At 49.2% G+C, this 24,581-nt stretch overlaps 10 protein-coding genes across 10 annotated transcripts; 5 read left to right on the forward strand and 5 right to left on the reverse strand.

Annotated features, from left to right (window-relative positions):
- Positions 1 to 13: 13 nt before the first annotated feature.
- Positions 14 to 1,365, forward strand: GIQ15_01302 (G-protein complex beta subunit CpcB; the record flags this gene model as incomplete). The annotated part of the gene is made up of 4 exons (XM_033548719.1): positions 14 to 93; positions 152 to 278; positions 384 to 701; positions 940 to 1,365. The coding sequence occupies 4 exons, from the start codon at positions 14 to 16 to the stop codon at positions 1,363 to 1,365; spliced, it is 951 nt and encodes a 316-aa protein (XP_033409670.1).
- A 556-nt stretch (positions 1,366 to 1,921) lies between these two features.
- GIQ15_01303 (uncharacterized protein) lies at positions 1,922 to 3,106 on the reverse strand (the record flags this gene model as incomplete). The annotated part of the gene is made up of 1 exon (XM_033548720.1): positions 1,922 to 3,106. One exon carries the CDS (start codon positions 3,104 to 3,106, stop codon positions 1,922 to 1,924), a length of 1,185 nt encoding a protein of 394 aa, XP_033409671.1.
- A 456-nt stretch (positions 3,107 to 3,562) lies between these two features.
- GIQ15_01304 (DUF159 domain-containing protein) lies at positions 3,563 to 4,892 on the forward strand (the record flags this gene model as incomplete). Its single annotated transcript, XM_033548721.1, has 3 exons — positions 3,563 to 3,589; positions 3,655 to 4,180; positions 4,240 to 4,892. 3 exons carry the CDS (start codon positions 3,563 to 3,565, stop codon positions 4,890 to 4,892), a joined length of 1,206 nt encoding a protein of 401 aa, XP_033409672.1.
- Positions 4,893 to 5,040: 148 nt separating this feature from the next.
- GIQ15_01305 (uncharacterized protein) lies at positions 5,041 to 5,912 on the reverse strand (the record flags this gene model as incomplete). The annotated part of the gene is made up of 5 exons (XM_033548722.1): positions 5,041 to 5,116; positions 5,173 to 5,203; positions 5,274 to 5,350; positions 5,399 to 5,748; positions 5,820 to 5,912. 5 exons carry the CDS (start codon positions 5,910 to 5,912, stop codon positions 5,041 to 5,043), a joined length of 627 nt encoding a protein of 208 aa, XP_033409673.1.
- A 466-nt stretch (positions 5,913 to 6,378) lies between these two features.
- GIQ15_01306 (glutamine synthetase) lies at positions 6,379 to 10,573 on the forward strand (the record flags this gene model as incomplete). Its single annotated transcript, XM_033548723.1, has 8 exons — positions 6,379 to 8,436; positions 8,971 to 9,046; positions 9,099 to 9,190; positions 9,243 to 9,272; positions 9,331 to 9,423; positions 9,525 to 10,029; positions 10,079 to 10,500; positions 10,556 to 10,573. 8 exons carry the CDS (start codon positions 6,379 to 6,381, stop codon positions 10,571 to 10,573), a joined length of 3,294 nt encoding a protein of 1,097 aa, XP_033409674.1.
- Positions 10,574 to 11,457: 884 nt separating this feature from the next.
- Positions 11,458 to 13,020, reverse strand: GIQ15_01307 (vitamin H transporter 1; the record flags this gene model as incomplete). Its single annotated transcript, XM_033548724.1, has 2 exons — positions 11,458 to 12,541; positions 12,596 to 13,020. The coding sequence occupies 2 exons, from the start codon at positions 13,018 to 13,020 to the stop codon at positions 11,458 to 11,460; spliced, it is 1,509 nt and encodes a 502-aa protein (XP_033409675.1).
- A 781-nt stretch (positions 13,021 to 13,801) lies between these two features.
- Positions 13,802 to 15,816, forward strand: GIQ15_01308 (uncharacterized protein; the record flags this gene model as incomplete). Its single annotated transcript, XM_033548725.1, has 5 exons — positions 13,802 to 14,102; positions 14,155 to 14,903; positions 14,975 to 15,069; positions 15,129 to 15,253; positions 15,356 to 15,816. The coding sequence occupies 5 exons, from the start codon at positions 13,802 to 13,804 to the stop codon at positions 15,814 to 15,816; spliced, it is 1,731 nt and encodes a 576-aa protein (XP_033409676.1).
- Positions 15,817 to 16,181: 365 nt separating this feature from the next.
- GIQ15_01309 (putative MFS sugar transporter) lies at positions 16,182 to 18,148 on the reverse strand (the record flags this gene model as incomplete). The annotated part of the gene is made up of 6 exons (XM_033548726.1): positions 16,182 to 16,497; positions 16,553 to 16,689; positions 16,747 to 17,741; positions 17,804 to 17,928; positions 17,988 to 18,005; positions 18,066 to 18,148. 6 exons carry the CDS (start codon positions 18,146 to 18,148, stop codon positions 16,182 to 16,184), a joined length of 1,674 nt encoding a protein of 557 aa, XP_033409677.1.
- A 2,047-nt stretch (positions 18,149 to 20,195) lies between these two features.
- Positions 20,196 to 22,405, reverse strand: GIQ15_01310 (uncharacterized protein; the record flags this gene model as incomplete). The annotated part of the gene is made up of 13 exons (XM_033548727.1): positions 20,196 to 20,344; positions 20,439 to 20,480; positions 20,546 to 20,622; positions 20,681 to 20,741; positions 20,807 to 20,883; positions 20,938 to 21,085; positions 21,142 to 21,349; positions 21,403 to 21,501; positions 21,553 to 21,683; positions 21,739 to 21,869; positions 21,926 to 22,009; positions 22,084 to 22,216; positions 22,381 to 22,405. The coding sequence occupies 13 exons, from the start codon at positions 22,403 to 22,405 to the stop codon at positions 20,196 to 20,198; spliced, it is 1,365 nt and encodes a 454-aa protein (XP_033409678.1).
- A 1,347-nt stretch (positions 22,406 to 23,752) lies between these two features.
- On the forward strand, positions 23,753 to 24,559 carry GIQ15_01311 (golgi apparatus membrane protein TVP23; the record flags this gene model as incomplete). Its single annotated transcript, XM_033548728.1, has 4 exons — positions 23,753 to 23,855; positions 23,932 to 23,977; positions 24,048 to 24,334; positions 24,411 to 24,559. The coding sequence occupies 4 exons, from the start codon at positions 23,753 to 23,755 to the stop codon at positions 24,557 to 24,559; spliced, it is 585 nt and encodes a 194-aa protein (XP_033409679.1).
- Between the last annotated feature and the right edge of the window lie 22 nt (positions 24,560 to 24,581).

Raw genomic sequence — 24,581 nt, forward strand, 5'->3', positions numbered from 1 at the left:
GAGTCTGCACATCATGGCTGAGCAGTTAGTCCTCCGTGGAACCCTCCAGGGCCACAATGGCTGGGTTACCAGCTTGGCGACGACGTTGGAGAAGTAAGGAAATTCACATCTTTGATCGAGAAGGACGATGGAAATGCTGACAGGCTGTTAGCCCCAACATGCTCTTGTCCGCCAGTCGCGACAAGACCCTGATCGTCTGGAACTTGACCCGTGATGACACCGCATACGGATACCCAAAGCGATCCCTCCACGGCCATTCCCACATCGTTTCTGACTGTGTATGATATATCTCTGGATCCAGTTCTTGATCTGCGAATGGGCGAGAAAGAATAAAGAGCCGTCAGACGGAGAATTGTGTGGCTAATGAAAATTGAAACCAACAGGTCATCTCCTCCGATGGTGCCTATGCCCTTTCCAGCTCTTGGGATAAGACCCTTCGTCTGTGGGAATTGGCTACCGGAAACACCACCCGCACCTTCATCGGCCACAACAACGACGTTCTGTCCGTCTCCTTCTCTGCTGACAACCGTCAAATTGTCTCTGGATCCCGTGACCGATCGATCAAGTTGTGGAACACCCTCGGTGACTGCAAGTTCACCATCACCGACAAGGGCCACACCGAATGGGTTTCCTGCGTCCGCTTCAGCCCCAACCCCCAGAACCCTGTCATCGTCAGTGCTGGTTGGGACAAACTCGTCAAGGTACGGACAATTCAACTTTTGCCAGTTTCATGCTACCCCACCCGACCCTTGTTTTCCAAATGATGTTTTGCAACACGTATTTGCTACTTCAGAGCTCCTTTGCGGGCCATGAGACCATTATTTCACCTTTGCCCTGATGGAAACAACGTCACTGTTTATTGTTCTTGTATTGAAAATTTCTCTCGGTTGAGATTTCACGCTTTTCAATGCATCTTTGCTAACAGTCGAGGCAAAATAGGTCTGGGAACTCTCCACCTGCCGTATCCAAACCGACCACATCGGCCACACCGGCTACATCAACACCGTCACCATCTCTCCCGATGGCTCTCTGTGTGCTTCCGGTGGCAAGGACGGTGTTGTCATGCTCTGGGATTTGAACGAATCGAAACACCTCTACTCTCTCAACGCTGGTGATGAAATCCACGCTCTCGTCTTCTCTCCTAACCGCTACTGGCTCTGCGCTGCTACCTCCAGCAGCATCAGCATCTTCGACTTGGAGAAGAAGAGCAAGATCGACGAGCTCAAGCCTGAATTCGAGGACAAGGGCAAGAAGAGCCGTGACCCCGAGTGCATAAGCTTGGCTTGGAGCGCTGATGGTCAGACTTTGTTCTCTGGATACACTGATAACAAGATTCGTGCCTGGGGTGTCATGTCAAGGGTATAAAAAAGCTTCTTTTTTATTCCTTTTTTGTCACATCTTAATAGCGGAGTGAGTTGTTTACTAGATAATGTCCAATGAAACAATATGACTGGTTGGGGATCATTCGGATGAAGCAATGCGGCAATCCCGATCAAGGGGGAAAAGGTTACACCCGTGGACAAAATGAAATGTGGTGTCGATAGTTCCCTGGAAAAATATTTACAAAGGATCTATCTAAATGGAAGCAAAAAAAGGTTCAAAAAGCAACTCCTTTTTTACCTTGATGGCATTTCTTCCTGGGTTTTCCTAGGCTTAAATTCGGCGTGTGAGCTACCGTATTGGTTGGAAAGGTTATGCTATGTACGTCTTTCACGAGTTAATGGAGGTTCTGCTTTTATTTTTTACCTGTTCTATCCCTAGTAGATATGAATATATGGTTCTCATGCTTTCCTATACGGCTGCAAATAGAATGATTGTGAAAAGTTGAAGGTTCAAGTATTCGGATGTTATACAGGTGATGGTACCTATGGTCCAAGATATCTAATTGGAATAAATATAATACAGTGGGGGATAGCCTCTCTTATTTCCGATTTTGTAGTCTCTTCAGCGCCTCGTCAGCCCTTTCAATTCCCTCTGTGAACTGCAATCCAACAGCTGAAGCCCTGGCTTTCTGATAAAACTCCACAGCCTGGCTGGTATTCTCTTGCATCTCGGATATTTCTCCCAGGTTATACAATGCCGTTAGACAGGCTTGGTCACACTGCTCATCTCGAGCAGACGCTTCGATGTGAGAAGCAACGTCTAACGCTTTCTTTGCCCATTCTGCGGCTGCAGATAGTAGTTGTTCACGAGAGACAGGGTTGATAGAAGATGACGAGGACAGTGGTGCTCCCAAAGGCACCTTCTGCGCATGTTCAGCCATCTGGCTTGATATATTATTCAGAAGCACGACCTGGATGCATTTGTTTTGTTCGCTTCCTTCGTCTTCCTTGAACAGGGACAAGGCTTGCATATATAAAATGGTTGCTAGGTCATTTTTGCCCTTGCCTGCATAGTGGTCTGCTAACTCGTTGCATGTGTTGCCCACATCAGCGAGGGTGGTATATGCATCCGCCTCGTCCGTATAAACGGGAAGCTTTAAATCTCTTCGTCGCTGTAGTTCTGCTCGACTGATGTTCACGGCAGATACCAGAAGCTTCTCCACCTTCTCTCCGTCCTGGGGATGTTCGCTAGAGTATAGCTCTGCCAGCTTTACGTTTATCCCCGCAACTTTCTTCATCACTTGGTTACGCAATATCTCTTCTTCTTGTTCCTTCTGCATCGCAGCCTCGTGCTCAGCTATGGCATCGGGATTAGAAGGATCAGGTAGAATCTGTTTCTCGTTCTGTCTCTCTCGGTCCAATATCAACTGCCGCCTCCTCCCCTTCTCAACCCAGCCTTCACAGTCGTTCCTAGTCTTCTCAAGAACTTCAATTGATCCCTTGGTAAGGCTCGCTCGCTCTAACATCAACGCTACCTGCAATCGTATCCCCAAGACCTCGTCAGAGTATGGGTGTAACCCCACTTGGTGCGCCGCCTGCAGCGCCTGTTTATAATAAGCCAACGCTGACGGTGGGTTAAGGTCTAGCTCGGTGTAGTATACGGCCTTTCGAAGCGGTATTGCTACTTCATTGGGGAAGCGGGTGTATTTCGGGTTCACACGGGTGACAAAGTCGTAGATCACATATACCAGGAGACTGGTGCTGCCCACTGCGAACATGAGCATTAAAGGGAATCCAATGGGGTGTTTTCGATGGACGGTTCGTGCGGCGATGCGGAAATTGTCTCTAAATCGCTGGTAGTATGTGTATGATCGGGTTTGAGAGCTGCATCCATGGCGAGGGAGTAGCTGAAGCTTTGGTCTTTGGAGAAATGCATGCTGTGAATAGATAGATCTTGTCGATTGCGATAGTATCGGACTGCGTATCGGCTGAGACAGGGCGCCAATGCGCCAGCCTAATCTTCTCAGCATCATATTAGAATATGGGATGCCATCAACAGTGATTGACGGGATCAGGCAAGCAATGCTGGTAACATGAGGTTTTTCGATAAGTTGTGATAAGGTTAAGTCTTTAGCGTGGTGGTTTTATCTAGCTGCATCATCTCCACCAGGCAACATCCAGCACAAGGATATGCGCAACATGACATGAACTAGCTATACATACTCGAATACTGTAACGAAATGTGCGGGCGATATGCTATGGGAATTGTATGCATGCTCCCCAACGCTCCGATAGATAAGAGACATGATAGTCTGATTATTCTTCGAAATAGCGGCTGGCGTTCATCCGACATCAGCTACAAGAAAGAGGCCAGCAGATTGATGAAGTCGCAGACGATGATGAAGTGAGGGAGACGTATAATTTTGCTCCAGGCAATTATGGTGCTGTTCTAAGAGCTGATACCCCTGATCATGGTGGCGTTGGCTCTGGAGCTATTGACGGAGAAGCTGTCGAGGAGCAAGAAGAGGATGCTGAACAGGCTGAGAAAGAAGGAAACCAGGGCACAAAATACAAGATCCAGGCTATGAAATGGGGACTGATACCCTTTTGGACAAAACGATCTCCCAACTATGGCTCCCTGATGAAAACTATCAATTGCCGTGATGACTCCTTGATGGAAGATCGAGGCATGTGGACTTCGATGAAGAGGAAAAAGCGCTGCGTCGTAATATGTCAGGGTTTTTACGAATGGCTCAAAACAGGCCCTGGGGGTAAAGTTAGGATGCCATATTATACCCACCGCAAGGATGGAGATCTGATGTGTTTTGCCGGTTTATGGGACTGCGTCAAGTACGAAGGTAGGTAGCGTCTATAACTAGAGTCTGTTGATTGGGATACGACTGACTGATATGAGTAGATTCGGAAGAGAAGCTATATACCTATACGGTAATCACTACCTCGTCTAACGCACATCTCAAATTCCTTCATGATCGAATGCCAGTTATCCTTGAGCCAGGTAGTAAAGAGATGGCCACCTGGTTAGATCCGCATATCACTACATGGACGAAAGAACTGCAGTCGTTCTTGAAACCTTATGAAGGCGAATTAGAGACGTATCCTGTCAGCAAGGACGTTGGGAAAGTCGGTAACAATTCCCCGAGCTTCATTATACCAATCGACAGTAAGGAGAACAAGGGGAATATTGCGAACTTCTTCCAGGGCAACAAAAGCGAGAAGAAAGGGAAGACAGAGAAGATACTTGACGGAAAGAGCGATAAGACGAAGGAGAAATTACGCTCCCCTGAACGGATACGGGACGAACACGCTCCAAGTAGTCAGGTGAAGAGGGAATACTCGCCGGATGAAAAGGAAGAACAAGCACAGGGGGATCACAAGAGGGTGAAGGTCGAAAGTCAACAAAAAGGAGCTATCAAAGCAGAGTCACCACCTCTTAAAGGACTTAGTCCCGCGAAGAAGATGCGAAGTGCAACGAGCAACGACACAAAGTCCAAGGCCGGAGTTAAATCCAGTGGTGGGAATCAACGAATTACCAATTTCTTCAAGAAGTGATTTAGTTGCGATTTATTCTCGATCTATGTACATATTTACCGTTTTTGTTCACCGTGTTGACTATCCGAGTGATATCTGTTATACACTTGTACTTATCCTACACGCCATCATAAATCATCTAATAGATCCGTATGGTGAAAGTAGAATGCTACCGACGGATCTTCTCCTCTTCGGACTTCAGTCTCTCTACCAGCTTTTCTCTCAGAAACGGACTAAGGCCAAGGCTAGGTATAGTCAGTATGAAATCGTAAATATAAACATGACCTGGATCGAGACTTACATTCCACTTCTCGTAACAATGCGATATGTTCCTAGATCCCCATAATGTTAGCAAAAATGATTACATTAACAACCGGCCCAAAAACGGACAGGCATTCATACCGCTACTCTGATAATTCCCTTTCCCTTCGATATTCCCCTGTCCGTCAACCTCTATACAACCAAAGATATCCTCGGGCCTGCACTCATTAGTATACCATCAGCTAAGAAGCCGGGGGATAACCTACGAAGGTATCCGGCCATATTCCGGCGGCTCCCTTGAGTCCGCAATGTGAATGAATCCGCCTCTACCCGCCGAGTCTGCACCCTCTGCCTGGCCATGCATGCGCGAGAAGAGATTCGCGCCTGACGTCGAGGCCATTACATATGCCGCGGAAACGGTATCTGGGTCCTGATACGCATGGTCCGCAAGCACCGAGTCTAGGATGGAGATGAATTTCGGGTTTGGGGAGAACGTGTTTGGTGTTGGAGGGAGGGCGGAGGTGGTTGTTGTTCCGATTGCAAGGGCAGGAGTTGGCGGGGACGTTGGTAGGAGGGAAAGTGTGTGATTTGTGCCTGACGGGTTGGGGAATGCGTACTATATAAGCTGTTAGTATGGCATTCAATTGATTATAGCTAATTGGTAGATGGGTATAGATGTGGACGTACGATGTGAGGATTGTTAGAGAGGGTGGACAGTTGTCTGTATAGAGCTCTTCTCGAGCAAAGGGTCGGCCGCAAGGCACCTATAAGAGAAGCCATTGGCACTTCAATCCGCTTGTCGTTTTGTTAATATCTATGTGAAATTGAAGGCGATGAAGCTCTTCCTGGACAACTTCGATATTTAAGTCACGTGCTTCGAGCTTTAACCATCGAGTTCGACTTCAACTTCATCCAAGCACGACACGAATACAAGCTATACCAGCGAATGTGACTGTGAGCGTGGAAGTGGATGATTGGGAGGAGGGATAGATGATGGATCTCCTGGACTAGTTCTTTGGATATCATGAAAAAGAGAGAAGCAGATCTTGAATAATACCCATATATATCGCGTTGCTGTGTGAACGCCAATCACAGCTACTTGATATCGAGAACAAATAATATTGATACCCATGAAACATCATCTCGTCCTCGGTTGATAAATACATATCTACGACAACCGGGCTACGCTCGATAACAACTTCTACAGCTTTACAGCTTGCTGCTTTCCCTCACTTGGCCGTCAACAATGGCAACACCTGCCAAAAGCAACGCGGCCAATGCCAATCCAGGCGCAACCCCGACGCAAATAACATCATCACCATATCCTGCTCCCGCGGCGGTGCCCATGGGACGGCCGTTGTCACACATCTCGCCGTCGACGCGTACGCCCTCACACCAGCAGGGACAGCATCACCTCCACCAAGGACAGCAACACCCACCTACCTCATCACACTCGCAGCCACCCACACATCAGTATACGCCTATGCTAGACGATGCAGCAGCGTTTAGCTCACCGTCTGCCCTGTTAGCGCTGGGATTATCCGGCATCACGCCCTCCCCCGGCCCTGGCGGCATTGCCATGAGCGCTGGCCTTAGTATGGGCATAGGAATGGGACTAAGCATGTCTGACACTATGGGAATGAGTATGGGGATGCCGCTGGACCTCCCCATGCACACGCTACCTGGAGCAACGGCGAAAGACACTGAAGCAGAAAAACGACGAAACATGTCTGAAGTGCTCTCCATGCTACGATCACGTGTAGCTGGACGTGGTGTATGTCGTGAATCCATCGAGAGACTCGGCATTCTAGAAGGATTCGAGTGTATGTGGCAGGAGAATAATTTAAGTATTGCGGGGAACAGCGTTGACCTGGAGATTGAGTTTGGTCAGCGAGATGGGGTGGATGCAGATGTGGTCAGGGACGTGACGCTGCGGTATGCTACGAGGGAGATGGCAGAGGGTGAGAAGAGGGAGGCTGCATCGGCTGTGTTGAAGGGCGTGTTGACTACGGATGGAGAGGATGGGGAGTGGAAGAGGGTGAGCGCCTTTCATGCTAATCTAACGCGGCTAGCGAGGTTGGATGGACTGTGTAGGGAGGTGAACTGCTTTGAGGCCGTGGAGGGAGTGTATGAGAGTATGCGGAAGGTGTGGGATGCATCGTCCGAGGAGAGTCGGTTCTGGGAACGACTGTGCAGGAGCAGCGTTGGATGCCCGACCATGCACTGTGGAGAGAACGTCGGTCTGGCGGTGCAGTACTGGGTTGACCAGCGGCGGTTCCTCGATGCACGACATACCTCCCTCGACGAGATCTTCACAGCCGCGTCTAGGCTGGAAAGGGGCAGACGCCAGCTATACAACGCCGTCATCGAGTGCGAGTCCGGCTACCCGCCACTACGCATATCCAAGAATTGGGTAGACGAACCTACACTACTACATGATACTAATAACACGACAGACGAAGAGACGAACGAGAACAAGAGAACGAACTGGCTGGAGCCGCCGCCGACGCTGGTCTCGACCGACCCTCTGCTGCCGTCGAGCCCACCCAACGTCCGCTTCGTGGCACGTCTCGAACCGGCCGTCCACGTACCCATCGTCGTGGCAGCAGAGATCTATAGACTGGTCGGGATAACGCTGCAGCAGGAGATGAGGCCTGCCGCGTTCGATGCGTTGGTTGTGCCTGTTGAACGGCGGACGAAGCCCGGCGGCGGACAGCATGTGAGGGAGGTAACCACCTTTGAGAACGACCAGGCGGTAGGCAAGAAGCATGTGTATACCTTTCACGCGCTCGAGCATGTGCCTGGCTTCACCGTGCGGGAGCTTCCCTTTTCTCACCCGCGCCAGGTGGAGGACGTCCTCCCTATGCTACGACAGTACGCCCTGCTCGGCAGCTTGCTGGACGTGTTTGACCAGTCAAGCAGCAGCAGCAACAAGACTGACGATCCTTCAGACGGCAGGGATAGTTTCACCAGCAACATTGACGCAGCTGAAACCCGGCTGACTTCGATCCTCTCGTCTAATGCGGCAACTCCAGCCAGAGACACGCGGATCTCCATCTCGCTACGCACGCCCATCTCGTCACCACCGTGTCTGCTGCTGGTCTTCCCTCTCCAGCCCGTCTACCAACCCGCCAGCATCACGATCGAGGTGAGGCCCGATGGCCGGCTGCATGTCCCCTGCACGAGCGGGCTGGTGGATCGCACGCACACGCGAGCAGAAGCGCAGGCCGAGGAGAGGAAGGTCTGTGGCTTGCTGGAACGCGTGCTGGAGACGAGCGAGGATCTGGGGTTGCTGGTCGAGTGGGTGGGCAGGTACACAAACCGGGCATCCCATCGATAGGCCTATGATAGGCCTATGTATTATGAGTGTATACAATGAGTATGGGCGTATCTGGTTACCTCGGCAGCGTATTACATAATAGTGTATGTAAGCGACTATCACGATAACGGGCACCAATCAGAGACGTTCTCTTATCTGCGCCAGCCACACCCAGATAGGCAGTCTAAGCGAGAGTATCTATACATCGTAACACTCTACATCACAGGCAAAGACCAAGTATATCTACATGTAGCGAGGTCAGGTCTCACCGCCTTCCTGCCGTGTTTCGAGGGATTTCCTTATCTGTCCCTCCTTATCTTCTGTTTCGGGCGATCTCGCACCGCCACCGCCCTGGCTCCGGTCTAGCCCGGCCTTCTTCCGCGCTTCTATTTTTGGGCCTTTTTCGCTGACATAAGCGCCCTTTGCCCACTGAAACTGCGCCTTACGTCATCCTGTGGAAAAACCCTGCCCCCCTAAGGACTTCCTGCTTCCACATTTTCCATTTAACCCGCTTATCAGCTTCAGCTTCCTCTCTTCTTCTTCCTCTCTTTCTCCCTTCTCTCTCCTTCTCTTCTATTATTTTACTCTCTTCTCGGTTTGCCTCTTCGGGTATCCAGTCCATCGCTAGCACTGCTCTGTCTTATCAGTACCTATCTCTCACCTCTACTCTTTGCCTCCCTCTACCTTTACCACTACAACACCGTCCAAGCAGGACTATCTCATCCACTTCCTCATCATGGTACGTTTCTATCAGATAATGCAGATGATAGAGTGATACTGACTGGCTGCAGGCGAACGTTCGTCGATCTGACGCTGAAAATGTGAGTACCCCACTATCAAGTATCGATATCGATATCGACACTAACATCGCCGTGACAGCTCAAAAAATATCTGAGCCTCGACCAGCGTGGAAAGGTCCTCGCCGAGTACGTCTGGGTTGATGCCAGTGGTGGCGTTCGCTCCAAAACAAAGGTCGGTGATGGCATCCTAGCTCTCGTTCCTTGGTTCCTGCATTAGCCCATTAGTCACCCGCACTTACCTGGTCCACGGACGTATATACTGACAGCATGCAGACTCTCAACACCGCCGTCACCTCCCCCGACGAGCTCCCAGAGTGGAACTTCGACGGCTCCTCCACAGGCCAGGCTCCCGGCCACGACTCAGACATCTACCTCCGCCCCTGCGCCATCTTCCCTGACCCTTTCCGAGGCGGTGACAACATCCTGGTTCTCTGTGAGACATGGGACGCCGATGGCTCGCCCAACAAGTACAACTACCGCCATGAAGCCGCCCGTCTCATGCGCACACACGAAAAGGAACAGTTCTGGTTCGGCCTAGAACAAGAATACACCCTGCTCGATTCCGATGGCTGGCCGTTCGGATGGCCCAAGGGTGGTTACCCCGGTGCCCAGGGCCCTTACTACTGCGGTGTAGGCACCGGCAAGGCCCAGTGCCGTGACATCGTCGATGCTCACTACAAGGCCTGTCTCTACGCCGGCATCAACATCTCCGGTATCAACGCTGAGGTCATGCCTTCTCAGTGGGAGTACCAGGTTGGACCATGCGAGGGTATTGCCCGTAAGTTACTCTTTCACTTCTTGACTTGAGTCTCAACTAACAGACGCAGTTGGTGATCAACTCTGGATGTCTCGCTTCCTCCTCAACCGTGTCGCCGAAGACTTTGGTGTCGTCATCAGTCTTGCTCCCAAGCCAATCCCAGGTGACTGGAACGGTGCTGGTCTGCACTCCAACGTTTCCACCGCCTCCATGCGTGCCGAAGGTGGCATGAAGGTCATCGAGGCTGCCATGAAGAAGCTCGAGGCCCGTCACCCAGAGCACATCGCCGTCTACGGTGAAGGAAACGAGGACCGTCTGACCGGTCGCCACGAGACTGGCAGCATCGACAAGTTCAGCTGGGGAGTCGCCGATCGCGGTGGAAGTGTCAGAATCCCCAGACAGTGTGCAAAGGATGGAAAGGGATATTTCGAGGACCGAAGACCCGCTAGTAATGCGGATCCCTACCAGATCACGGGTATCATTGTTGAAACTGTAAGTCCCTACTCTCGCTCTGCCGGCTACCAACTCGATACTAACATATCTCCAGCTCTGTGGCAGCTCTTAAACTAAGCGCCATCAACAACCACGCCCACCCACACGTTGAAATGTCTTCCCTTTTCATTCTTCTATCAGCACGTTTATGCCTTTTAATTAGACCTTCCACGCTTCGATGCCCATTTTCCTTTTTCTAAAGCTTTTCTTACTCGTCTAGCTTATTGTCGTTATATTTCTTTTGAGCTTACCCTCTATGGTGTCCGTCGTCGCTCCTTGCAATATGCTAGCAACACCCTACATATTGCTCCCATTGAAACAGTGGGATCGCGCTTGTTAGTTCGGTTTTAGTCTACACTACTGCTACTCAAGTCTTCTGCCTCTTTATAAAAAAAACTATTGCGGTCGACTCTATTATATCATTATCCATACCTTAATGCACCCAGCGCTACATGCTACGATACGCCACGCCATGCCATGCCAACAACTATTCCCCGACAACACCGCACACGGTTCGGTTCTGTCCGCGTTACGATTCCCGACCTTGACTCATTTACATGGCGTGTTCTTTGCTTTTTTAATTGGGTTGATTTGTTTCGCCCTTGTGGTGTTTTTGACTTGGCCTCGACTTAGGTTGAGTCTAGCCTGTCTCTTTAGCCTGCGTCTTATGTCTCTGCGTTTGCGGTAGTTATCTTGAAGACAGAGCAGGATGAGATGAGAGAATACATTCATTTACCACCCACAGTTACACCATACAGTTAATAATCAAGTAAGCGAGTAAAGAGTAACGAGTAAACAAGCAAACAAGTAAACGAGTAAACGAGTAAACAAGTAACGAGTAACGAGTAACAGGTAAACGAGAAACAAGTAAACAAGTATCAATTAAATGAGTAACAGGTAAACGAGAAACAAGTGTATATACATATCAACATATCGACGTCATATCCTACATTACTTTTACTTCATCAACCATTTAGCCCACCAAACTCCCCTCCAACCACGCTGCTCCTCCTTCTGCTTCCCCCATACCATCACGGCAACACAGATGGCTGCAACTATGCTCCCACCAACCATACCGCACATCACCCCGTTACTACCCCTGTACCCCCTCTTCACATCCCCTTCCCAGCCCGCATACAACGCATACGTACTCACGATACTCCCCAAATTACCCAGCCCGCTCACTATAGCCGTCGACGCAGCAACGCCTACATCACCGTACCTTGCCCCAAATAGCTCAGCAGTCAACGACATGGTGATGGGGACCGTCGGGCCAAGACCAAAGCCTACCACCAACAACCCTCCATACGCAGTCCAGGTATGCGTGAAGGTCGTAAGTAGCAGACCAGTCAACAGAATCAGACATGAAAAGATAAAGATGGCAGGCCTATGGTGGTGAAACGCATCTGATATCGGGGTCAGGATTAAGATGGCTATCAGATCCATTATCCAGATCGGCGCGAAGAGTAGTGACAGCTGTACGCCGGATAAAGAAGGTAGAGCTGCGCGAATAATTACTGTGCCGTAGCTTTGGACTCCGATGCCAACGCCGACGACGCCAAAGTACATTATCGTCACGGGCCAGAGGCGCCAGTCGCATAGTATGCGAAGAACATCGGTCCAGCCCCATTGTACCTTCTTATAGACGCGCTGTACGTCGGCGTAATGCAGCTCTTCGTCGGTGCCGGATAGTGCTGGTTTGGTGCTTGGTAGCCAGCGTAGCCATGCTGAGCGAGGCGGGTGCGATTGACCTGGTGGGACAGGTCGGTCGGGCAGCCACCAGAGAAGCGTTATGCCCATCAATGTCCCGACGAGGCCATAGATGAGGAACATCCATTGGAAGCCTACGAGGTTTCCTAGGCCGTCCATCTGCTGGAAACCAGCGGAGACAAGCCCGACGACTGCAGCGGAGACTTGGGCGGCAGTGAAGTAGAATCCTATACGCTGGCCGGTGCGTGCGGGCGGGTAGAAGAGTGATAGGTAATATGCCATGCCGGGCCACATGCCTGCTATAACGATGCCGAGAAGAAGGCGAAGAAGGCTATACATTGTCAATTAGCCCGGTACATGGTAGAGAGGAAGGAAAGCAACGTACTATAACGACCACGCGGCTTTGACAGCAGCCATCAATGCACCGATGACACCGACGCTGATGACTATGCGACTCATCCAGATATGCGGACTTAGCCTGGTCATGACCAGGTTCGAAGGCAGGTCGAATATGATATAACACACGTAGAAGAGCGCCAAACTCGTCGAGATCTGTCGCGGAGTCAGATGCAGCACCGAGGCAAGGTCATGGTGCTGCTTGAGATTCATCGTCTGCGCCAGCCCGACGTTGGACCGGATGGCAGAGCAGAGAAAGTAGAGCGTCCATAGCGGCGGAATGATACGCAGGTCCAGCTTGCGGTAGATGCGATCCAGCGTCTCCTCGTCTGCTTCTGGCACGTACGCAGCCTCCTGCGCTGTCGGTTCGTTCGAGGACGCCGAGTCTGCCTCCTTGGGCCAGTCGTTCTCCATCTTCGGTACTAGATCTCTCGTGAGTATGGAGTACTTCTCTAGCCAATGCCGATTGGAACGCTCACATTGTCTGTCCCTATCCATCAGCCTCCGGAAAATTTTGAGATGTCATAGGGGTAAAAAACGGTCTTAACGGCATAGGAGCAGGGATTATCGGTACCTAGCGGGCTTGCTGAAGAACATGCAAGCTATTCTAGCCCCTTGGCCGCGCTGCAGGTTTCGTACACGACCTGGAGGGGCGATGTCTCTATCCTTGTTCTCTATTCTATCCTTGTCTGTACCCTATACGCTTGAAGAATAGAAGAATAACGAGATGGTATCCCGTCCAAGTCTCAACGGCGAAAGTGAAGTCGCCGCTGTGGCTGCTGACTAACAACCCAACCTCCTGCCATACAAACCCTCTATATATACTCTATATAGGTGTATGTATAGGTGTATAGGTGTACAGGCGTCACTCCGTATAAATCTGTCTGCCATGTCCATCTACCGCGATCCTTCAGACCCTGTTGTGGGTTCAAGCGTCAGCTCCATCCACAGCATCGCCGCGCCATCCCTGTACATGCGGGATGTTGCGAATAATATCACGTCTATCGTTATCCGGGTGGGCATCTCGGTGGCTCATAATTGGGCACAAATTGCACTGTGATGCAACATGGACATCCGGCCGGGTTGGCTGTACTTAAAGTCATGATGCCTCTATTTCCTCGCCCTGAGCCCCTGTCGCATCGATCGACTGCTTAATTCATCTGGTTTGCTCTGTTGTTCTGTATATAATCGCAACATGGCTCTCGAAGACTTTCCGAATCATCCCATCTTCAAGCAGCTTCTTGAGTACGTACCTTTAAACGACGGCATTATTATACACGATCCCGAGCATGGCATCAACGCGAATTATGCCCGGTTTTTAAACGATGTCCTCGAACTCCGACGTACCATTCGCGAACAGATTCCTGACCTTCTCGACTCCAATGGAATCGTGCGTAACGACGGTGTATACATCTGCACCCTTGCCCCCGCGAGCTATGAGTTTTTCGTGGCCGCCTTTGCGATCTGGGCCGTTGGAGCTGCATTGTCACCGCTAGGTACGCCCTCTCCTGTCATAGAGGACTATATGTGTTTAACATATTATATCAGCAACCGGCATCATTCCAAAGGAAGCCGTGTATCTATTTGAAAAGAGCAAAGCCGTGCTCCTTATAGCTAGCTCTGGCCAACGTGATGCAGCGGCCGAGTATCAGCGTTGTATGAAGGAAGAAACTGGGAATACCATCAAGACTATCGGCGTCGATCTCACGATTCCAACTCCATCTACACCCCCCAATTACCACATTGACGAGCGTGCGGTAATCCCGGCAGCTCGACCGATGCTCCTTATACTTACATCGGGCACTACCGGACCCCCCAAGGGAGTTGTACGATTAGTTGTCCCATTAAACATTCGTGCCATGTTAAAGGCCACTAACGATGACCTTACTCTCTGCCACCGTGCTATCCACTGGGGCTTTGGCATTGGCCCGCCCATAAGCATGCTCTTAAGTGGGCTGGCTATATACGTTGTCGGTGCAGACCCTAGTCCAGAGATGATATGGACAGCTCTTCGCCAGAAGAAGTTGACTGTGGCTTTTGCGACCAACCTGACATTCCTTCGTCTGATGCAATATTACAACGAACACATAGCCAATCTTGAGCCAGACGTGGTAAAGGAGTACACTGACGGAGTGAGGAAGCTCAAGTACGTTGCCTGCGGTGGTGCAGTCCCTATGCCTTCTGTAGGACAATTCTGGAAAGATATGCGAGGTGGTCACCCTATAACCATTCTCTATGGAACATCGGAAGCTGGTGCCGCATTGGGTACACCTCCGGAAGGCTACGACGTTACGCAGGTGAGTCGCGCCGGTTTTTCCTTAATGTTCAATTCGTTCATCTTCTTTTTCTAACAAGGGGTTGCTGGCAGCGTGTTATCGGCAAACCACTGCCTGGTGTTCAGGTGAAACTTTCAGAAGGCGATCATGGTGAGATGCTACTGAAAGGCCCTGATTTGTTTGTTGGGTAAGTATAGCTGTCCTTCCTAGCCTTGTAGACAGACATTTATTGACATGGTTAATTAGCTACCTCAACAATGAAGCTGCCACAAAGGCAGCGTTAGATGAAAATGGCTACTATAAAACAGGCGATCTAGTACATATCGACGAGAACGGAAATTATATAGTAGACGGTCGAGTTAAAGAAGATTGTAAGTGCATTACCCCTTCTCCGCCATCTAGAAGCCAGAGGAACAACAAATCAAAAAAGAAAAGGAAAAGCCACGATACCCCGCTAATACCACTGCCCGCAGTTGTTCGTTCTAGAACTCTCAAAGTGGGAACTCTCGAGCTTGAGGATAAGCTATCAGATCTCCCTTACATTTCAGAAGCGGCCGTCATTGCCGTCCCGGATATCGAAATATTGCATAGGGTAGGTGTCATTGCCCGTCTTAAATCAGGCACCACCTCCGATGGCACAGATCAGGACGGACAACCTGTAAACATGCTTTATAAAATCAGACGAGACCTCACGGAGATGAAGGTGGAGCAGTATAAACTCCCCACCCTCCTACGCGTCCTTAAGGACGATGAGATCATCCCGCGAACGACTACTGATAAAGTGATTCGGAAGAAAGTGTTGGAGATCTTTTTCCCGCAGTCAGCGGATTGCAGGGTTGAGGATTTACCAAAGGAAGTACTGGCTTGGGATATAAAGAATGATAAAAAGGCTGGGTCAACGGGCCTGTGGGACTGGGCTGGAGCTCAAGATTAAGTATTTACTTGACGAATGCGGGCCCCTGGCCCTGACCCTTAGTAGAGCTATGTATATATTCTTAGTGTTCTAGGGTCTAGAGTGTCTAGAGTCCTTTCTAGGGAATACAGAGTGAATACAGGGATTAAGTTAACACTGCCTATGTCGTGGAGTAACAGTTATAATGTGATATATGCCGATATCAGCGCAAAAAAAAGGCAATTAGCATTGGGGGTATATATGCTTATCCTATCTAACTAGAAGGGATATTAAGCTTTGCATAAATAGCTAAACATAGAAGCTTGTGAATGTTAAAACAAGAGGAAAGTGTTTACTTTTTTAAAAAAGAGAAACGGCCGTTAAAGCATAACGTCATATCTGCTGACTTACGCTACACTCTGGGAACTTGGGCTGTTCGAGTTACCCGTTTCAGCATCGTGGTCAGGGTTTTCGTGCTTCTTTTCAGGGAATGAAGTCGTTTTCTCATCTTGGGTGATGCCAGCGCGAGTCTGGTGTTCTTCGGTCTCGTTATAGTCGATGAGAACTTCGCCGTTCTTGCCGTATCGTCGTGGGGTTTCGCGAGCAACCTTGACAGCTGTGAAGATAGACTTGGTCTTTCGGAAGATGGAGTCCATTTCCTCAAGAGAGCGGTAGGCGGTTTCAGGGTAGAAGAAGTAGACGATGGGGACGATGAAGGCGTTTCTATCGGTCTATTAGTATATCGTGCCAACCTAGCTCTGTACGCGGTTGAACTTACATGACTGCAAAGATGATGTAGGTCTTATATTTGATGGAGGAGAAAGAAACAGGAGTGATCATGACAACCATGAAATTGAAGATCCAGTTTCCTGAAGTGGCAAGCGCGTTGGCAGGAGCGCGGATTCGCAGAGGGACCTGGCAATGTCTTGTTAGCAATCGACACTACTGCGTAATAGGGGAGTGGAAGCTTACAATTTCTGCAGGGTACAACCAGGTCATACCAAGCCAACCGATGGCAAAGAAGGTGTTGAAAACAAAGAGGAATACAGCTGCGACGATACCGGCCTTGGCCTGGCCCTCGAAGCTAGTAGCTATGGCAAGCACAGCCATGGAAAGCGACATTCCAACTGCACCGAAAAGCATGAGTGGGCGACGGCCGACCTTTTCCACCACGAAGACAGCAATCCATGAGGCAATGAAGTATTCGGTACCATTACAAGCAGCAAGAATTCGCGAGAGGAAGGGATCAAGGCCGATGCTTCCTTCATAAATAGTTGCGGCGTAATATGTGATAAGATTGATACCCGAAATCTGCTGGAACATTTGGTTGACGTATGCGAGGACAACTCGGTGCAAGTGGCGGTCCTTGTCCATGGTGAACAAATCCGCGAAACCGCCCTTCTGCATCTCAATAACAGTATCCTTGATTGCAGAGAATTCCGAGTGGACAAACTGATCTTCCCTGTCCAAGTCACTCAGAGCGGCCAAAACGTTCATTGCTTCATCTTCATGGCCCTTTAATACGAGCCATCTGGGAGACTCAGGAAGGCCCATAACAACGCCCATGATGATCAAGGCAAAGACGATCTGGAAGGCAATGGGGAATCGCCATGAGACGGAGCTGGGTTCAAGGAAGGAAAAGCCAAAGTCCAGCCAGTAACTGAGGCAGATACCTCCAGTGATCAGGGCGCCTTCGACCATAACCAACTGTCCACGTCTGTGAGCTTTGGAGCATTCGGATTGCCACGTTGGTACGGTAGAAGTGTTCAAGCCATTGCCAAAGCCGGTGATGAGACGTCCAACGATGAAGTGCGGAAGACTGAAGGCGGATGCTTGAAGAGCAGCACCGACAACCATGACAGTTGAACCAAGCCAGATAGTCTTACGTCGTCCAAGCCGGTCACCGATCCAGATACATGCAATTGCGCCAACGAAACATCCGAGGTTGTACGATGCAACGGAAATGCCTATATTCACAATTCTTAGCTTGGAAATTCGCATATAGCGTGGATGTGTATGTAAGACATACCTTGAATGGTAGACCGGTGGTTGATTTGAGCCTCAGTGAGACCCATCCTTGCCTCTTTACTTATAGCAATCTCGGGGAAAACTTTCTCGAAAGAATGGAGGGTCAAAAGCCCGCCCATGACACCTCTATAGATATATGCGTTAGAGCTACCGGGGTTTCATAGATCTGAACGGGATAGTCATACTGGTCATAACCGAAGAGCCTAGTTCATGAGAGTTAGTATCAATGAAACGTCACGGTACATTCTGCGCATGGTACATACAAGAAATCGAGGCCAGCAATGACGCCAATCGCGATATTGAGCTTCGTGCCTCGCAGGCCGAAGTAACGGCTTCCCAACCCCATATTCACGGGCCAATTGACGTATCTCTTGAAATGATGCAAGTTGACGATGTCGTCTCTGGATGTAGGCAGAGGAGCTCCGTCGAGTTGAGAACAAACAAGTAGTTATAGCAGCTCAAGGAGGGAAAGTGAGGCCCAATCGGCGATTTCCATACAAACCCCCCAAACCAGTGGGTAAAAACAGCACGACCAAAGCAGGGGAAGCTATGAGATGCGTTCTGGGGGGGAGATGTGGAGGTTTTTATGTATTCCCACCTCTCGCTCCTACGGGCGTGACACGACATGACGATCCACGCATAAGAAGCCGCCAGCAAGAGGCTGCGTTACGGCATGGACGTCCATACCCCGGCGGTCTCCATATTTCATCTTAGCATAACGAGCGTAGCTCTCGGAAAGTCTCAGGGATGCAAGAGAACCATGCACGGCTCGCCCTATGTATGTGCCATGTAACACACGAGCGAACATGATGGCTGCGGTGGGTTGGCCGATGGAGAGTCAAGCATCCTATTGGCCTTCGGGAAGGATTCCATATATTTTTGCATCCCTCCATCCACTAAGACGGGAGTTTTGACTGTCGTGGAGAAGGAGACTGGAGTATGGGATTCATTCGCCTTTGCTTTTGCTATTCCACCTGAATATAGACGGTTCGATGGTAACCCCCACTCCATCGAGTTATGTCTACAGAAAGTTAAGTACGGCTATATAACTCTGGGCAAGGATGCCGGGTCTTCCAGAATCATTCGTTGCCATCCTTCTTTCTCCCGTATGTTTTTTTTATAGTTCCTGGTGGCACCGGTGACGCTGTGCGTAACATTTAAAGGAACAAGCCAGCAAATAAAAACTGCTCGTCTGCGCTTGGCGAACAAAGTTATATAAAGCGCTTTGAGCTTTCTTTTGGCGCTTCCTTCAAAGCCAAGGAGGCTTATATCATGTATTTTGTTCTTTGTAGCTGGTGAGATGGCCCAATTGCCGGTTTTGGGCAACCCGGCCCTATACCCCGTCAGATCCCAGCAGTTGGCCGAGAGCTCGTTCTTGTTGTTCCCGTCTATACGTGCAGTGCCCGGTCCGTGACATAGAAGACTCCTTTCAGTATCGATATCAACTTCTACTTCGTACTGCTTGAATGACTGTGTTAAAATCGGTGTAACGGCGGGCGGTTGATCAGGTTCAGGCCAGCGAGCGCCAACAGCGTACCCTTGCCCTCGAGCCAGCTTCGTGCCTTTGTTCTGCGACTGCATTTCCACAGTGGGGATACATGACGTGAGAGGCGTTGCTCGCAGGTCCAACCATCATGGTCGTGGTTGATGGATCAGGGACCGGGAAGAAGAACAAAAACGAAGAAAAGGAACCAGGGCGGACCTCGGCTATGGCGGCTGCCGGATATACAGTTACTCCGGGCCTTTACCTGCCTCTTTTCGGTACCTGGGCCGGAACTGCCTGTTAGGGTAAGCCGGTGCCACACCACCACCGACATCAGCAACATCAGCAACATCAACGTCAAGCTACAGGAGTTATAGTTACCCCAGAGTACTACATACTTGGATGAACGGTTACACGCCACCCCCGGATGACAGTGGCGCCTCCAGAGCATCGACGGAGCTTCGGTTGGTCGGTAAACACTCGGCTCCGGCTGGTCATTGGCCCTGTGCGGCATCAGGAGCAGCGTGGGACAACCTGCTGCAGGAGATACCCTACTCTGCCTTATATCCTGCAATTACGGAACACTTCTTGCGCATACGAATCTCTTCATTTGGATGACTACCTAGACTAATTGCTGCTGTAATACAGCTACCTGTTGTACAGTTCCATTATGTCTCTCAGGACAAAGCCCGGCTCAGTTACATACTTCGTCCCCCTTTTTTGCCATTTTCTTACTTTTTCTCCCTTTTTTGCTTTTTTTTTTCTTTTTTTTTTTTGCGCATATTCGGATGTCGACCTCATGTTTCTCGGCTTTCGCTCAATTTCGTCAGTTCGATGCTTGCTCATCATTACAAATCTCGGGGCTGGTGCCGGTGGTAGGTGGTTTGTATGGAGGTATGACCGCAGTGCTTTACCAGGTAGCCCCGCCATCTCCGCCCCCACCCCAAGCGCTTTCGGGTTCCATGACGGTTCCTCCAGTGGCTGGGCCGTTGTTGTAGCCGCCGATATCGTCGTTGGCGTCCTCGACGGGTTGGGTGCAGCGTCGGATGGTGTGGCCCACTATTGGAGGAAAATCAGCATAAAAAGTCCGGAGTATAGATATAGAGGTAGGGGTATATCATACTCTCTCCACAGTTGCTGCATTTAACCTTACTCCAGTCCTTTTTCTTGGTGCAGTCGCGACTAAAGTGACCCACTGTGATATGCATAGTTAGCGTTGATACCACTTTGGTCTGGCTTTACATGTTTGTCTGTACTCACTCTCTTCGCAGTTTCGGCAGGTCACGGTTGCCATGTTGCGAGGCTGGTCACAGTCTTTGGCAATGTGGTCCTCGTTACTGTGATAACATTGTTAGCATAGGTAGGCTTCAGGAGAAACAATAATAATCAACTAACCCGCAATTGCGGCAGGCACGCGAACCACCTCCCTGAGGGCAGTCCTTGGCGAAATGACCAACTACAGATATCCAAAGTTTTTAGCATAACCTTCAAAGGTCGCAGGGCTTTCGGAATTGATGATACCTTCATTGCAGCGCTTGCATTCAACACCTTCAGCAGAGCGAGGCTCAGTGCACTCAGAAGAACGATGGCCACCTTGTCTAGATCATGAGTTAGCTCTTAATTCACTGTATCCGTTAATCACCAATACATACCCGCAGTTACGACAAGCAAATCTATCAACACGTGCTTCTTTGCAGTCACGAGCACGATGGCCAGGCTGCTTGCAGTTGACACATTTGACTTCCACACGCTCGATGACAGAGAGCTCTTCCTTGCAGTTCTTCATGATGTGACCCATTTCTTAAAGGATGAGCGTTAGTATACGCAGACTAGGTATCAATATGAGTGTATCTTACGGCTGCAGTTGGAACATTTGGGGATCTGGCGATCGAGAGGGAAGCCAGCCTCAGCAAGACGTTCGAGGTTCTCCTCGGGAGTAGCAGGCCAGCGTTCCTTAAGGTTGATACGTTGAGGCTTGTCACTGAAGTAGAGGCCAACGACATACTTGCAGTTCAGCTTTCCTTGGAGGTTCACGATGGTGTGGCAATCGCCAATCTCGCGCTCCTAAAATTCACTGTTAGTGCTTGTCGACTGTTCAGCATCATCTTAAAACTCACAAGTCCAATCAAGTAGATGTTGAGCTTTTCTTGACGCAGAAGCCTCTCAATATCATCATACGTGGCCATGGGAACCGCCTTGCTGTAAATTTTCAAGCCCTATACAATTATGTCAATCAATAGCTCCTATGAAGACTGATGATAACTCACTTCACGGAAATCTTCTAAGTCTCTCTCCTTGCTAGCTTTCTTCAAAATTTCCAAAGCCTCCTCTGGGAGCTTGTCAGGAATATCATGCTTCTCAAACTTGCGGTTCTGAGTACATTCGATGGTTTTGTGGCCTGGACAGATATTAGGTCGAGTTTTTGGATGACATTTTTAGACAAAGATATGTACCTTCAGACTTGCAGTTTTTGCAGAGGTCCGGTGGCTGGTCCGGGCAATCAACAGCAGGATGTCCTTCCTTCTGGCAGATGCGGCAAGTTCCTGTGAAGACGCGAGGGTTTGGACAGTCGACCTTGTTATGACTATTTCGCCGTATGAGTATTAGTATGTCTGATATTAGGTGCTCGAGTATTCATACCCTTCTTGACCACAATTGAAACAGGCTCCGGTAGGCTTTCTTGGTTCCGGACATTCGCGTGCGAAATGGCCTTCCTGTCCACAGCTTTTATCCAAGAATAATGTTAGATCATTGAACAGGTGCTAGAGTGTTATTACTTTGGATGAAGTGGGACTTACTTGCGGCAGGTATCACCATTTGCATTTCCGCCATCGCCCCCAGCGGCCATGTTGGAGTCACCAGCGTCAAAGTCTCCTCCTTCATTCCATGCACCTCCTGCATCGTCACCACCGCCGTTCCAAGCGGCAGACTCTAATATTAGTTCATGTTAGTTAAATACATTCAAGCTGGAGAACCCTCGAGGATGACATATTGGCATGGAACCCCACAGTCAAGGGCCATGGCGCGGATCAAACAAAGTAAAAGCGAGCCTCGGAAGACAGACTCGTAGAAGCATTAGGCAGCGAGTGACTTACCGGCCTCTTGTTTCCAGTCACTCATATTGAGCAGACTTGACAAGGTAGCTGCTCTAGTGAAAGATTAGTTAAAATATACTAGCATAGATTATGCTGAATATAACGATAAAAAGCAGAAGGAAGACATGCAAGTTTCTATCACTAGGATCAGGGTGAAGAAAGGCTGTAGATGAAATGTTAATTGAGATGGATGTCAAAATAAAAATATGATGGTATTTGTGCGACGCGTCCAAAGTAGGTGAACGACAAGAGACTCGGCAAAGACTGACTTACAGATATGAGAAGATACCTAGAGTCTCAGCTCTAGTAAAGAAAAGTTATTAGGAATGAAACCCCAATATGTGGAAGGCCAACTATGAGTTGGTGGAGGGAAGTTGTTATGGGAAGATACAGGACGCGAGAAGAGAAAGAGAAGAACAACAAACAAGAAGGATGAAGAAATTTCTATAACACACACGTGCCTGACAATACAACACCTTGGCTACACTGGAAAGTCCTGTTATCACATTATAGATACTAGAATAGCAGGATAACTGGCCAGTCTAGATATCACTGTGACATCATGGGCCTCAATAAGGGATAAAGCCAGGACTACAAGCTATTAATATGATATCTACTCAAGGAGTTATATATAGAGTAGCATTTTGATATTTTTACTATGCTATATATTTGATATCATCCTTTCTCGCAGAGATTTTCATGGCTTGTTCGTTAATGCCAGACAGCGGCTGGCTGCAGGACATGAACAAACGCAGACAGGCCATAATGATATATACATAATATATGCATATTAGTTGGGTAATCCATAGAATAGTAACCTATCTGTTATCTATTCACATCAATTGATGTGTTTACACAAGAGTTAATAGCTTGGGTATAGGAGATATAGTAGCTCAACAATATCCATCATGTAGGCATTATTAATAACAAAGATAATTTCTTTCCCAGTCTTGGGGCCAAATAGAGCATACATTACATCTTAGGACATATTTGAGACAGCCTAGGGTATGTTCCAGGTTACTTGAGCATCTAAGGAGGCTTCAGCAACATTCAGATAGGTATAGAACTCCCCCAATTCCAGCAGACCACGGTAGATATTCAACCACATGGACCCGTCCTAAGGGGTAGCTCCATGTATCTAATATTAATATTAATACCAACATTAATATCATTCTAGCACCACCATGTCATTATCTCAAGATTAATAGTTGAACCTGAAGAAAGGACAAAGTTGTTCGACGTCAAAGCATAATGCCAAGACATACCTTACATAAGCAGCCAACATCGCGGTTGACACTTTGGCTTCGAGGTTGCTGGCCATGTTGATGATGGTGACCAGCATCATAATAATAAACAGGCAAGGCGACTGAACATGGAGCAGCCACAAGCACAAACACAGGCGCTGCCGGGCGACCTTAACTGGCGCCTCAGCTCCCATCCACTCACGCTGTTATTCTTTCTCGGATTCAGAATAGGTACGGATACCCAGGCAACAGCTCATAGCTTCGTGCATTTACTCTTTGGGAAGACTATAGCTAACATCTTGCTCAGGTAGTTTGCTCATGTACCTATTCGGAGTGCTGTTCATCAAAAACTTGTATGTACATACCCGGAATATAGCGTCTAGCATCCAATCTCAGGCTACTTACTTACTGTTGGACCTACAGCATCCTCGTCTTCATTATCACGCTCCTCCTCCTCTCCGCCGATTTCTATTACCTGAAGAACATCGCAGGCCGTCGACTGGTGGGATTACGATGGTGGAATGAAGTCAATGTGCAGACAGGCGAATCACACTGGGTCTTTGAGAGCTCTGACCCAAATACCCGCGTCATCAGCGCTACGGATAAGCGGTTTTTCTGGCTGGGCCTTTACAGCACTCCTGCATTATGGATTGGGTTGGCAGTCCTTGCGATTGTACGACTACAAAGCGTGATCTGGTTGAGTCTTGTCGGTATGATTTGACCCATCTCTACTGGGCTTGAACCCCATAAGACGATTTACTTATATATAACTGACCGACGTTATAGCTATTGCTCTTGTTTTAACCATCACCAACACCCTAGCGTTCTCAAGATGTGATCGATTCAGTCAGGCTTCGTCGTTCGCCACGAATGCGCTCTCTGGCGGTATTGCTGGGAATTTTGCTAGTGGCATGTTTGGAAGACTATTTAGATGAACACGGATATCATAGGGCCTTA

The sequence above is a fragment of the Arthroderma uncinatum genome, assembly GCF_011692745.1.
Source record: "Arthroderma uncinatum strain CBS 119779 chromosome Unknown scaffold1, whole genome shotgun sequence".
In the NCBI taxonomy this organism is placed as follows: Eukaryota; Fungi; Ascomycota; class Eurotiomycetes; order Onygenales; family Arthrodermataceae; genus Arthroderma; species Arthroderma uncinatum.